Source organism: Haliotis cracherodii, unplaced genomic scaffold (assembly GCF_022045235.1).
Source record: "Haliotis cracherodii isolate W230 unplaced genomic scaffold, xgHalCrac1.p SCAF_21, whole genome shotgun sequence".
Taxonomy (NCBI): Eukaryota; Metazoa; Mollusca; class Gastropoda; order Lepetellida; family Haliotidae; genus Haliotis; species Haliotis cracherodii.
This window is the reverse complement of record NW_027266277.1, coordinates 10,142,444-10,158,214: the sequence shown is the minus strand read 5'-3', so window position 1 is coordinate 10,158,214 and position 15,771 is coordinate 10,142,444. Positions and strand designations below refer to the sequence as shown.

General features: G+C 41.3%; 1 protein-coding gene and 1 pseudogene across 1 annotated transcript; one reads left to right on the top strand and one right to left on the bottom strand.

Annotated features, from left to right (window-relative positions):
• The first annotated feature begins 1,491 nt into the window (after positions 1 to 1,491).
• On the top strand, positions 1,492 to 5,114 carry LOC139470827 (neuropeptides capa receptor-like). Its single transcript, XM_071253135.1, has one exon. The coding sequence runs from the start codon at positions 1,860 to 1,862 to the stop codon at positions 3,114 to 3,116; it is 1,257 nt and encodes a 418-aa protein (XP_071109236.1). The 5' UTR covers positions 1,492 to 1,859; the 3' UTR covers positions 3,117 to 5,114.
• Positions 5,115 to 5,548: 434 nt separating this feature from the next.
• Positions 5,549 to 13,290, bottom strand: LOC139471072 (uncharacterized; annotated as a pseudogene).
• Between the last annotated feature and the right edge of the window lie 2,481 nt (positions 13,291 to 15,771).

Sequence of the window (15,771 nt, the reverse complement as noted above, 5' to 3'; positions counted from 1 at the left end):
CCTAATGTATTTGAAGCCTCAGGAGAGCCATGAGGTCACGAACATGACGGGAGAGCTCCTACTCCGCTACAAGTAATATATTGCCTTTACATGCACTTTGCAACACGATAAATATGTACATGTTTCAACGTGTCCATAATCAAACCCTAAAAATAGCCTAACTTCTTGAAGTATTACACATGTCACGAGTACTCTAAACCCTTCCAGAAGTATCACTCAGTATTCCTGCAAAGCTGTACAACAGGAAGCTCACAATGCCTATACCCCTAGCCTACTGGCGTAGATACGCTGTTTATAAACCTCTAACGATGTCACTCCGTTATAAAAATAAGTTCGTCTTTTCTCGGGTAAACTCGTAAAGGACTTATTCTCTCAGAATGCCGGGGTAAACGGTCATTCCAGCTAAAGTATACCCGAGTAAGCGGGCATTCAGTGAAATTTAACGTTTTATAAACTGGCCTCTTGATGTGTTTGGTGATTGGTTAAAAGTCAGAAATTTGTTTTGAACATGAAATTTCCATGACGTGAATCGAACCTGCAACCTTACATATCGTGTTCAGTTTTGTAACCCACTGTTACAGGGGATGAGAATGTGTTCAGATTATAATGCCATGACTCCATCTAGTCCAGGCTGCACGCGATTTTTCTCTTTGAGCGAATTCCTTTTATACCGCGATACACTGTATTGTTTCACTATAAACTATGTCAATGTCCTCTTTATTTTCCTGCTATTTCTTGTATTTAGACGGTTCATAGTTCGACCCTCCCCTATTTCCCTACTCCCCGGGCGTACATTCTCCGTCAAGACCTCGTGGGGAGTTTATATCCATAACATATAGACCTCACGTTATCACCGTTATCAGGATATCGTTTTTTATATACCGCAAAGTATTCAAAGAAGTTACTGTGTGGGAAACGCGCTCCTTCAAGCGGGATTAACATGCCACACACATAACCCAACTGAGGAGACAATTAATTATCACGTAAAGATTACCCAAAATATTGAAACAGTTCTCTGACATGACGATAGGAATATTTGATTTTTGTTTGTTGTTTAACGCCGCTTTCAGCAATATTCCAGCTACATGATGGCGGTCTGTAAATAATCGAGTCAGGACCAGACAATCCAGTGATTGACATCATCAGCATCGATCCACGCTACTGGGATACTGGGATGACATGCATCAACCAAGTCAGCGAGCCTGACCACCCGATCCCGTCAGTCGCCTCTTACGACAAGCAGAGTCACCTATTTTTTCGTTAGGCTCCAACCAATTACGTCATGCCCAATAATACACCAATAAGGAGTAGCAGGATATTACTATATATAATACACCATGAAACGAAACAATCGAACAGGAAGTACTTTTCGCCTAATCAGCAAGGAGTAATTCTTCCACGATCTCAATCGTCACATAACATGTAATGTAGACAGTTTTGCAATCACGTGACCTGATAGCGTTATTTTTTTGCTGTGTTTCAGGACCCCTTGAGTTTTACGTGATATGTGTGCACAGCTATCAGGCCAGGTAAGGAGGACAGTCTCGCCAAGCATTCGTCTAATGAGGAAAGGCCTATACCCTGTGTGTTCATCAGATATATTTCGCCGCTGATATACTTCTACGGATATGTTTACATCTGATCAACGTGAGGGTTTACCTGAAGGCATATGGTACAGATGGTGTAAAGGAATCGTCCGCGACCTTTGACTGATAAAGCTGTGTTGATATGCTGTGTAAATATGCTGTGAATGGATGCCTACTTGTGGAATCATATGGCGGTTCTAGCCTATGTATTTGTGAGTTTTATTTGGGATATGTCTGTATTTTGAAAGCTGAGCGTCATATATTCATACTGCTATGATGACTGATATTTCTTACACTTCAAATCATGCAGTACCTGTGCTAAACACCTCGCTCGGTCCCGATACTAATGGTACACCAGTCTTTGACGTCTGCAGGGTCAGCAACGTCAATTCCACCAACGATGTCCAACCGGACACCCTCGACGAAGTCATTGTTTTTGTCAATTTGTATATCCCCCCGATACTCATCATATTCGGGAATGTTTTCAACGTGCTCGCCATCATGGTCATGCGCCACAAGTACTTCCGGAATCTGTCCACTTCCGTTTACATGATGGCTGGAGCGGTCAACGATGCTTCAAGTCTTCTGATCTCCTTGATTGCTCATTGGGTGTCAGTAAATTTCCCAGAAGCCATTGCGAGGAACAAGGCAATGGATGTTATGTGCAAGTTCTTCAACTTTTATGGTTGGGGAAACTGTGACTTCAGCATTATGGTGACAGCCGCCATGACGGCTGATCGAGCGTACGCAATAAAATATCCTTTAAAAAACTCTTCAGCAAACAGTATCAAGCGGGCTAAGATTGTCATAGCAGTGCTAGCAGTTGTTGTAGTGCTAAAGGAGTTTCATTTCTGGTTTACGTCCGTCATCGTGCCGGCGGACAGGAAAGACAGAATGTGTGACGTCGATCTATCCTCTCTGTCGTACTGTCATTTCTATCACCGGGTCTGGCCGTGGATCCATATAGCATTCCTGTCCTTGTGTTTCCTCGTCATCATCTTCAGCAACTGCATCATAATAAAAAGTGTCAAAAACGCCGGTGGGAAAAGTTTCCGAAAAACTATGAAAAACAACAATTCGGAAGTTTCGGCTAGAAGAAATACAAAATCCCGGTTAAAATGGCGGCAAATAACGGCCATGTTGTTGGCCGATTCGTTTGCTTTGTTACTTTTGACGTTTCCATTCTCGGTGCATCTTGCCGTGACCTTGACAATGAAAGACGAAGGTCCGGAGGTACAAAAAATCAATGGATATGTGTTTTCTATGGTTCTATATCTTCTGTATTCCAACAAGTGTGTGAACTTCTGCCTTTACTGCATGACTGGATCGCGATTCAGAATGGCGCTTCGCGAGGTCATCACGTGCAAGAGGTTACGTTGCCAAGGGGGAAAACTCTTTACCGTTCTCACAAAATCCCAATATCAGGGGAGCACCTTCACTGGGAATAATACAAGCACGCCTAACTCATCGTCTCCTGGCAGCTCTCTGAAGAGAGAACATGGGGAATGTGAAGAGACGGACAAATTCTAAACCAGTTTCAAAAAGGTGTCTGGTCTTGAATTAATTCTCGTAAGTCTTTGACTGGAATCAGTCTTAGTTTTCTCAGAAAAATTAAATCAAACACACCTGAAATATTTTTTATCAGTGCTGTGTTCCGATTGCATTAAAATAACATTTTTATGGATTAATATTGTGCCATTTATCATGGTTTGTTACACATGGATATATACCCACAACGCCTTTGTCAGACAGACAGACAGACATGTTTATTCAGTATTTCGGCCTTGTGGCCCAGAGTATAATTCATTGAACAGAATAAAGTATTATAGACATTTGCTAACTTAAAAACTCTTTGAAATATACCGTTCTCATCCAAAGAGTCACGTGACTGCAAATGTACTGACAGAAGGCTAAAGTGTCGTCATTTAGATGGTAATATCATCATGTAGCCGTATTGAACCATTGTGCGGGAGGAATATTGCTGTGTATGTCTTAGAAAATAACGATGCCACGTTGTTTCAGTTGGCCTGACTCAATATGATACATTTTCTTGTTTGCAGTGTCATTTTTCACCACTCGCCCCTTTCCGTAACGTGCCGCTTGATTTGTGTGGAATGGCACGGGTGGTCACGAATGTAAGTGGTATACAAAGTGCCCGCACAAAATGCACAACAGGTAAATGTTAATTCCTTTAGAAAGATTGAAGGATTTTAGAGACGCAGCTTCTGATAATACTCCCGGTAATTCTCCACAGAACAGCTTCAGTGATCATTCATCTCAATCGATCTCGGAAGGACATGGCGGAATCCATATTGGAACTACTTTCCTTCACGTGACTATCACGTGACACAACACAACTTTCAGACAGTTCCTGCCCTTGTCTTCATGTTTAAAGTGTTTCTGTTCGCGTTTTGCTCCATATCTAACTATATACCTACAAAATTGACAAACAGATGTTTCTCCAGGCGTCTGCCATGTTATATGAAATAATAAGCGTTGGTTGGTTTGTTGTTCAATGCCGAACACACCAATATTCCAGCTATATGACGGCGGTCCGTAAATAATCGAGTATGGACCAGACAATCCAATGATTAATATCATGAACATCGATCCACGCATCTGGTATCGATGACATGCATCAACCAAGTCAGCGAGCCTGACCACCCGATCCTCTAAGTCGCCTTTTACGCCAAGCATAGTCGCCTTTTACGCCAAGCATGGGTTAATGAAGACCTATTCTACCCCGGATCTTCACGGGTCGAATAATAAGCGACAAGATATGACAGTTCACAGGCAACGGTCAGCTCACGTCATTTCACTACGCTAGTTTTGTCAGAGGTGGTATATAGGGAAGTAAACCGACCCGAGTGTTTCTATGATGCAATATACTGAGGAATTATAGCTGAAACTACTGTATAATGCATGCATGCATAACTTCTATATGGATAGTTTCTTGAATATTCAAATAATTACCTTAAAAAGTCAAGACGCTAGCATTAATATCCAAGAAGGTATATTGAATATTAAATATTAATCCTCTTTATCTAATTGAATTTCAAGATGCAAATTTAAAGAACCAAAGGGAATTTAAAAATAGGCGGTTGAGTTTAAAGGAAAATCACCGAGGCCACAAAATGTTTCTTTTATTCTATTTTTTCACGAAATAGTTCACACTTGCATCTCATATAGGCAACAATACTTCTATGACCCTAATTGGTTTCCGTACTTTCCGCTCAAAACATTCCTGAACATCTGTTTCGGCTGATAATTGAGACTGATTGGTCTCTGATGTTTGTGTGTTATATTATATGGATGCGTTCATATTGTCAGACATTGTTTATGCTGGAATGTACTTGTGGTGTGTCATCGTTAAAATGGTCTCAAGTGTGATCAAATGGTCATAAAACACCTACTAAGGTCATGTCTCACGTGAGACGTGGTGAGGGTTCTTTTTGTAAATTGGTTTATATTGTTGTGGCAAATTGTTACATCTGTTTTTCTGTTGTTGTTTTTTTTCTATTTTGTGAGTACAAAAAAATAAAATATTCGGTATAGTTCAGATTCGTGTTTTTATTTTGTATTATTTTGATTGTATGATTACAATGGTGCAATCACATCGATAATTATATTTCAGCAAAATCCCGACAAGCTACACCCATAATGGGCCTCGTATAAATTACGGAGGCGGGCAAAACGACACTTTTTGACGTTCATACTTAATCAGGAAACTGTTATTAAAATGACGTAAACACAAGTGTGATCTAACATGCCTTTCACTGATGAGGAAGTCCTTATGAGTTTGCACAATTTACATGCAAATAATACACCTAAAAGGCCGAAAAGCTATTGAAATTGAGGTTATGAAATCAACATTATACTGCACCTGTTTTTAAAAAAAATGTTCATCAGAATCCTTCACACGGCAGTTTTTCTCCAGAGGACAGGGGAAAGTGCATAAACTGTCACATATTCAAGGAGACCGCCTCCGTGGTCTTGTAGTAGAGCGTCCGCCCGGAGATCTGTTGGTGTAAACTAGGGGAGATAACTCTTGCAACCATAGTGAGCCGGGCTGTACATGCATATCTGTCGCAGCAGGTATTTTACATCCCAGTGCGATAAGTCTCCATGAGAGGCTGCCCAGTCTAATCACTCTCTTGTCCAGAGCTGCTTGGGTCAACCCAGTAACTCTACTACAGACAAGCGAGATGGGACTATTCGTCACACCTTGCCCAGTCCATTCAACACAATACCAGAGACAATATTACCTTCGCGTGACCTTGATTCGTGGATGTAAGCAGAGACCGTATAATAGATATCTATAATATGGTCTCTGGTATAAGGAAAGTTCACCCAAATTCGTGGTTTAAATGTCCGATTTCATTTTGTATACTCACTTACCATTTAATTCATCTATTCAACTCTAAGAAAATGACGAAGATTCCACTCGTGACTGTAAAGTTTGTTTACAGAAGCTATATGCATTCAACAATCATTCATTTGCACACAAAGTGTGACGTCACCTTGCTTCGTGGATTACGTAGTAGATTATTGTATCGCTACGTACGATAGACCAGTACCGTTACCGTTGTAAAATGTGTCATGAGCGCGCGCACTGGACAACAAACAATACTGTAAGTGCACCCAGTGGGTACAGTCATGATACATGCATGTGTATAGTAGATTAATCGCACGGACCGAAACATCCTCTACGTCCATTGGCTGAAAAATATGATTGGTGTGAGCCGAGAGGACAAACAACACAATATTGTGATATTTTGCCCAGTCTATCAGAGACGGAGACATGTGCCATCGTACAGAAGAAGCAACGGTCTATTCGGCGTTGCTGGAGATTCCTATCGAAGGAAATGCCTGTCCATGTAATCTTGGAAAATAACACCATTTGACCATCCCGATTCAGAAACAGTTCCGTCACTTCCCGCTGTACAGCCTTCAAGCAATTTCCTGCGCATTCTAGCACCCGCAAATACCAAGAAAGGTGGAATAATGCCCCGAGCGATTCCCCATCCCAACAGTGTGACGACCGACGATCTCGTAGGCCCCGGATTTTCCTGAGCCAACATTTTTGGGTGCGACATGGGACTGGTTGATTCATTTAAATTCCTTTCGGTCTTGATTGTAAACCGTATTCATTCATAACCATGGCAGGTTCATCAAAATACTTGTTGATACATTCCTCTGAACTAGCTTTGGCACGGTGTTCCGTGAAAGACTTGGCATTTCTAACTTTCAACTCCGGCCATCGCTCAAACCGAACACATCATCACTTCACAGATAATGGATGGGCCAGGTCACGTTTTCCCAACTGACAAGCAAAGTTGTACCCTAATTGGATAACCTTTTTTCTGGTATATCCTTATCCGATGGATACCATGTATTTTACATGGTCAACATGTCTAGTTTATTGATCCGCATAAAGAAATTAGAGTCGCACCTGTTTTGACAGTGTCAACATCGATCTTGAATTTTATCCTGTCCCTCAGTGTTTGAACGGGTACTGCGAAGTTTAATGCTGCTTTATGAACTGCAACCTTATTGTTTTTTACTTCTAAGTGAGCATTAGTCAAAGTTATAGGCGAGTAACTTTTGTATCCCTGTCGTGAAGGCGTCGGTGAACCCTATGAAAATGAAAAAAAGGCTATGCGAGATGGTCCGAAAATGTTGCCATAGTTTTATAATTTTAACAGAAGAAGAAAATTGTTTTATTAGAGTGTCACATGCTGCAGTACAAAATATATGGACATATAAACATTTCATTTAAAAAAAAACACCCGGCCAGTTGGCCTACGAGACACTAATTACATAATGGTACATTTAAAATATGAAAAAAAGCCAGCCAGCACCCCAAGTCACGTGACTTATGTTTATTGACATCCAGACAAGCAGACGACGAGATGTGAGAAGGATATGGTGCTTACTGTATATTTTTTATTTGACGTTTTGTAAATCTAATGTTTGGTATTAATGATCTGGGGCTATGTATCTCAGTGTCGGAATTTGCTTTTTCCTTTACCTGCAATGCAGCGAATCGGAACATTTTTGTCAGCAAGGCGTGGCAGGGTCTACATCAAAAGTACCGCTGTGTGACGTCATACGAGACCTAATTTACGAGATATCACGATAATTACTGCGATCCGTGACTCAAGGTTGTCCACGAATCAAGGTAATGGTTCTGTATTCGTTATGGTGTCTTTAGTTGCCGTATACAGTGTCATATTAGGTTAGCAGATAATAGTGGGCGAGGCGTTACCCGAGCCCAATATGTTTTCTTCTAACCTAATATGACACCGTATACGGCAACCAAAGACACCATAACGAATTTATTAAGCTGAAAGTTTACGCAGTCTTGTATCCATATCGCACATATCATGTCAAAATGTAAACTTGACACTTACAATCCGTACGTTGAGGGTCAAAGGGAGACTACTCTTCAAACCTTAGAGGCCAATCCTTGTTGAAAATTGTAACTATAATCTTTATCAATAAAGTCACGAACGTGATCTAAAGACAGATCAATGCCATTGCACATCACAATTAATGATTTTAAAACACAAAACAGTGTCAAATAACGAATTTCGGTACCAGAATTTCCACGTGAAATATGTGAGGTGGGTGTTGGAAAATCCAAGATGACACCTCGCCCGATATATTTCTGCTAACCTTATATAATACGGCAATTAAAGACACCTTAACAAATAATATACGGTCTCTGAAATTACACATGTGTTTCATCTTTTAAAAGATATCTATTCATTCAGATAAACATGAAATTATTAACTTTCATTGAGAAAATATCCTAAAGTGTGTGAGGTAGAACATTTTACTTCCGTATTCAATCTTTGTTGAACATGGTTGTCCGGTTCCATGTGCTGTCGTCGAAGCCCTAAGGATAGCTAGCGTTACGGTTATTTCAATATGTACCGATATATTGGTATACTCCTCAATATCACAGCTGTAGTAGCATATCTTAATAATTAAGCAAACAACCTGTACATTGCACAGAAGATCTTCCACAAGGCCGGACCGTTATGATTTCAGAATAAGCGTGTTTGTTTTCAAACAAGAGAAAAGTCCGGTCACGTGATACGCAAATTAGCCTGTGCCAGCGGCGTAATAAGACATCACTCCGCCTGAGCGTGTGTCTAAATGAGAGGTACGTGGGTTCTTGAGCCAATCGGGTGTCAGCTTTCTAAAAGGATTTGTTAAATTTCTTTACCATCTTGATTCGGTAATTTCGATCTCAACAAAAGAAAACCCACCAACACACAACAACTACAAATTTCCGCCAATAATACGCCCTTTTGAGTGTAGATGTTACGGTGCTCAGAACGTTTGCACATTTGGTTAAACCTAATCTGAGAAAAAGTAGAACCACATATTTTCACAATGTCTATGACAGCCAACAATAAGTGCCAGACAAACTTGAATTATTAGCTTTTACCTATAGCCATTTTCGTTCCTGCAAGTTTCAGTTCTATGAGGCCATTTTAAATGAGCAGGTTGGGTTTTAACACCGCTTTTAACATTATTCCAGTTCTATCACGGCGTGTAAGCTTAATGTGGGACCGGAATTCGGACCCACAATCATAGGTTACTGGCGTGTCCAAGGGACGCAACTCTACACAGTCTATTTAAGACACCGACCATTTTTCTATTATGGGGTTTGCGGGGGATGCGATTGTTATTTTTCAGTCCGGGCCTCAAAACATACCATTTTATCTCTGAAAAAGAGGAGTCAAACAAGTTTCGGGGACCCACAGCATAGTATGTTTCAGAACATCAAACAAACCAATTTGGGGTGTGCAAAACCCGAGGACAAATTATATTCCCAGCATTTTCGGGACAAGATCCGTACATAGGCCAGAATGTATTTTGAAAAATACATGAATGGTCCAAATACAAGGACCAAATCACTTGTATTAAAAAAACCCAGCAAAACAACAAAACATGCGAGCCTCACAACAAACTACACATGAGGGCAATTTTAGAAAATCCGAGTTGAACATTGGTTGTACGGCTCCACGTGCTGTCATCGAAGCCCAACGGAGAGCTAGCGATACGGTCACTTTGATGTATAAATATATATTGTCATGCAAGTCACTGTCGCAGTTGTAGTAGCAAAACCATATAATTATGCAAAACAATATGTAAAGCTCCCCAAAATACTTGCATTAGTCCGTTCTATACTGATTTCTGAATAAGCGCGTGTTTACAAACAAGAGAAAAGTCCGGTCACGTGATATGCAAATGTGCTGGTATTAACATTAATGTGGGACCGGAATTCCGGAATGGTGTTATGCTGAGTCACCACAGCGCCGGAGTGTGGGCTCAGTTGGTGATTTAACATAACAACACCACTGCCGCAGGCTAGTTTGCATATCACGTGACCGTCCGTCTCTCTTGTTCGCTAACAAACGCGATTTTTCAGAAATAAGAAGAGAACGGACTAATGCAAGTATTTTGGGGAGCTTTACATATTGTTTTGCATAGTTATATAGATACGCTACTACAACTGCGACAGTGAGTTGCATGACAATACATATTTACACATCAAAGTGACCGTATCGCTAGCTCTCCGTTGGGTTTCGATGACAGCACGTGGAGCCGTACAACCAATGTAAACATAGGAAAACTAGGCAAATGGAAATAGTTTTTCACGATTTAAGATGTTTTCTCAATAAAGTTAACAATTTTATGATATATGCTTATCTAGATACGTAGCGTCACATGGCGCTGGCCTTTGGCAGAGTCACTATGCTGGTCGCATGGAACTCTGGGTTGGAGAGTTGCAATTTCATTGCACCTAAGCGATATCTCCTGTGGGAGCCAGTTTTGGATGATGAAATTAGGTGTGATCACGGATGGGAACTTACAGGCTATGGTTCCTGTAGCCACTGGGTTCTGAGAAGACCGACAAGTGGTGTCGGACCGGGAAGCAGAATGTAACTGTACTGGTATACCCGGACGCTGAATGTCGGTCAATACCGAGATGCAGAATGCAGTTAAAATGTTGAGTCAACAAACCTTCATATTGAGGATTTCTTTCTTACACGGGCGCTGCAAATAACCATTCTTTGGCGCTGTATGTATCTACTCAATCTAAATACTTTTAGTTGGATAGTCAAAAGGATATTGGGTCAAAAGGACCACCTTCATCACAGGTAAAAGATAACTGAATCTCTCAATGCCTCTATTTTATTCTCCAAGAATAGAAATGAGATCACAATTATAGGATACAGAACAATCTGGCGTCATGCTATTGTCTACCTGGGCTGTTCTAAGGTAACAGGTCGCTACCTAGCTGGGCATCCAGCTGGAAATGTTGTTTTAAGCAGTCTAACAAATGGCTGTCTGACAAATGGGAAGTTACAAACTGCACCCTTGGCCAAGTCGCTTTGTGACTTACTTAGGTATTACGTGCACTCAAAATCCCGGATCCGCCTCCGTGCCTATATGTATTACAATTACCGGGATTGGCGGTTGGGTCTTACAGGCTTAAATGTCGTTTTACATAATGTTGACACATTATCAGGAAATATAACACATATTTCAACAATATATGCCTAATTTTGTCATTACACATGGCCTTCAGTATAGGAATACTGAAGATAATAAACGACGTTAAGTACTTATAATAAATAGTATTTAATTCATATACTAGAAACAGAACCACTGATAAAAACTGATTGAAGAGAGAGAGAGAGAGAGAGAGAGAGAGAGAGAGAGAGAGAGAGAGAGAGAGAGAGAGAGCGTCATCGCGGGGCACTGATTACCTGTAACTGGATGCAGAATTTATACTATCACTCAACCGAAGTAGGAGTAGTTGGTACAGCGGTACGTAGAACGGTATTTTGAGACATGGAAAACCGGAAATGCACTCCGTGACATAAGCTCTTCAGTTAGGCGAGTACTGTCTAGGTTCAAGGCAGGTCGCCAACTGTATCTTTGTTGCTGGTTTGTTTGTTTATTGTGTGTTTGTTGTTTAACGCCGAACTCAACAATATGTTTTTACATAAAAGAGTCTGGACGAGACAATTTAGAGATTGATATTACGGTCCAGGCAGTCGAGGTAGGATAACATGCCATAAGCCATGTCCCCTAGCCTGGCCACCCGATCTATTTGGTCGCCTCTTATGACCATGGGTTGTTTGGGATCTATTCTAACCATGAATATCTGGGGGAGGAATCAGAAAATGGCCTCACATACTGGATCGATCCTTGTGTATAATCGAACCTGGGAGATAGGCGTGACGCGTCAAAAACTCCCCCATTGCCCCTGACCGATCTAGGGGCAATTATATGTATTTTCACAGACTTCACACAGATGAAATGTTCCCCGCATACCTCAGCCCCGCCACCCCAACCCCTCAGTAAGCTACCACCCCTGACGGGCACGTTCGACCTCACATTATGTGTAAATGCATGGACACGGAGGACTAATTTAAATTATAATATTTATTTCGATTTTCCAACTAATTAAATACACTGCCTGGAAAAGAATCTATACGCTTGAAAAAGGGGTTTGACCCCCAAATTCCAAACGTTACAAGGCTGAAACTGTAGCCTGTCGTGACTTACTTATGTTTTATCGCCTATTATCTCGTACCAAATACATCACCACCGAATAACAATTTCTTTTTTGTTCCACTATCAGCCATCCTCAAACAAACACTGGAGTACACTTGCGTTTGCCAGGCCAAAAAGGGTCTTCAGCAACCCAAGCTTGGCCCTGTTCCCAACTTCAATTCTTCTTATTACTTCAACCTTGAAGATCCGGGGTAGAATAGGTCTTCAGCAACCAATGCTTTCCGTAAAAGGCGACCCGTGAAGATCCGGGGTAGAATATGTCTTCAGAAACCAATGCTTGCGGTAAAAGGCGACTCTGTTTGTCGTAAGAGGAGAATAACGGGATCGGATGATCAGGCTCAATTGCATGGATCGATGCTCATTATATCAATCACTAGATTTTCCTGACCAGATTTGATTATTTAGAGACCACCGTCATACAGCTGGAATATTGCCGAGTGCGGCGTTAAACAACAAACAAACAAACATCACCACCGAATAACCATTCTTCTTTGTTCCGCTGTCAGCCATCATCAAACAAACATTGGTGTATACTTTCTTTAGTCCGACAGTATATATATAACAGCTGAATAAAATGAAAGCAATGAAATAAAGAAGTAGATGATGTTTATCTGCGTGGCCGTTATTAGAAAATATAAAATATATCCACCTCGTCCCATGCATGCAAAAAACACACATTAACTTTCGCCAGCGATAGCAACTAACATTTATAGTCCACCAGTCCTTATAATGATGGCATATAGCAAAAATGACAATTTTCTATTACTCCTTCTGATACCTTAACTATTGGACAGTAGGTCAAGGTGTCCAGGACTGGTGCCGACTTCTATCGCTGCTTTCAGGTCGGACTTTTTTTCGGAACAAGGAACTTTTTAATGTGGCCTAGCCTACACTGTCAGTATTGAGTTATACACTTGTGAGAATAAAATACCCCTGTTTACTTGAGATGAAGGTAAATGTTAATATGATATGGAGTTAACCGGTGGTCCTTGTTTCTTTAAACTTGATTACTCATTCTCCAGGGTCACGACGACCTGGCTTGCCAGCTGAAGTCATGGTCCGCATCCGCAAGGTCAAGGTTGATGAGATCGAAGTCCATGCGATAAGGACAATGTGTTTTGAGCGTGTTATTTTTATCTGGCGTAGAACCCACGCACATATTTTAAGGGCAACTGATTTAATATATATGTACTGCATTGATCTTGACTTGGTTTTTTTGTTTGATTGTTGTTTAACGCCGCATTCAGCAATAGTCCAGCTATATGGCGGCGGTCTGTAAATAATCGAGTCTGGACCAGACAATCCAGTGATTGAATCATGAGCATCGATCCACGTAATTTGGATACGATAACATGCATCAACCAAGTCAGCGAGCCTGACCACCCGATCCCATTAGTCGCCTCTTACGACAAGCATAGTCGCCTTTTACGGTAAGCATGGGTTGCTGAAGACCTATTCGACCCCGGATCTTCACGGGTTTGTAAGGTGAGATAGTCTAAACATATAAGTACACATCCTAGATATTGTACTCGGGGTAATCAAGAATGGGAACACGAAGACATATTAAGACTTAAATTATTAATCTTATTTTTCTAAAATTTGACCACTTCATACCTATATCCTCACGCGCATTTAATAGAACACAGTATTGTGTGAACATACAAATGTACACGTTTGGGATTATAGGGCCGGTATATACGCAACACCTATATCAACATATGTGTACACTTCTTCGTGAATCAGGAGCTATATTTAGAGTAATGCACACACATGAATAATTCATCTGAGGCCCGTTGTGCTGCTGATGTAAACCTCGGTGTCGGCTCGGCTATGTAGTAAGACATACACGTAAACACATCGTTGTTCTGATGACATGGTCATTGGGTTGACCCAGTGGTTAAATTGTTAAGCCTAACCCTCTCTTCCTGCCGATTATGAACATTTAACAAATAGAGACGTTGAAGAGAGTAGGATGGAACAAGGGTGCCTTGAAGTAGTCAAGTTGGTTGGTTTGTTGGTTTACACCGCACTCAGCAATAGTCCAGCTATATGACGGCGGTCTGTAAATAATCGCGCCTGGACCAGAAAATCCAGTGATTGATATCATGAGCATCGGTCCACGCAATTGGGATCGATGACATGTGAAGTAGGTAAGAAAGGGGCAGTGAGGTCGAAAAGCTCGACAATACTGATTGACTATGAGTTTTAAGGGCGCTTCTAGTAAGAACTGATATCGCACTTGAAATGTATACCTCGCCTCAAGGCGAAATAACGCACATGCCGCGTCCAAGACCCTGCTGTCTAGAGAGGCAGAGTGAGTGAGTGAATGAGCGCCTCGCTCCCGATCGGCGTTCTGTTCATCATTCAATCAGGGTACGGTAAATCAGCATAGTTGAGCAACGATTGAGTGAGGGAGTATTGTTTTATGCTGCAATATCAAGTCGGGGGACACCAGAAATGGGCTCCATGTGGGGAATCGAACCCGTGTCTTCGGCCTGACGAGTGAACGCTTTAACCACTTGACTACGAATACCCCACCACCCCTCTGAGCAACGATCATGGTACGTTGGCACAGAATCACACTTGGTATTTTACCAACAATCACCTGGAACTGGGGCGTACAGGAAGGTCCAATGACTACTACCAAAACAAAAAGATGTTAACCGGGAGCAGTTTAACGTCAGTTGACACAATTTCTATTATTTCGTCGCAGCACCAAAATCATCGAGGCTGGCGAGGTAAGACATTCTTTGACCCTAGAAACTCGGCTGCCGGAAGGGGTACACACTAATTTTGCATATGTTTGTGCATTAGGGAAACATTTAAGTGCATGGCTGGTCCCAAAATTTCCACTGAAAGATAACACTTGCATTGTTGACCCTCGATCAGAAGGGGTTAGTCGATAAAACACGTGTTTCAAGTGAAGACCTTGTTAGTGATTGGGACATGGAAGATTCTGATGGCTAGTTTGACTTTTCAGTTTGGACAGTGTAAGACGTGTCGTGGGATACTCCCACACAAGAGTACAACTTACGTTATCGTGCCTTTACAGGGGCATTATTCAGAATTATAGACACATAATGTTACCATAACAGGGTAATAGGCTCGCTGACTCGCTGACTTGGTTGATGCATGCCATTGAATCCCAGTTGCGTGGATCGATGCTCATGATGTCCATCACTGGATTGTCTGGTCCAGACTCGATTATTTACAAACCGTCGTCGTACAGCTCGAATATTGCTGATGCTGCGTAAAACAACAAACAAACAAAACAAATCAATATCACTGCAGGACATATACATTGCATCAGTTGTCCTTAAAATGTATGCGGCTTTAAAAGAAAAAGGACAAAGAAGCATATTGTACAAAGTTTAGGGTTAATAAACGGACCGAATTTTCATTGGTTCATTTCGGTTGTTCATGTTGAATATTCCATCATTATCAACCCTTGATCCTCATTCCGCTGTTTTTGGAAGCCATGAGTTCCTTCAATCCAAATTTGATCTTATACTCCCAATTAGATACCTCCATATTATATGACGATATCAGGGCAACTCTTTTTAATGAATGTATTGCTAAA

Bases quoted from the DNA above. Each gene is read 5' to 3' on its own strand.
- LOC139470827 (XM_071253135.1), top strand. From the start codon at position 1,860: ATGATGACTGATATTTCTTACACTTCAAATCATGCAGTACCTGTGCTA.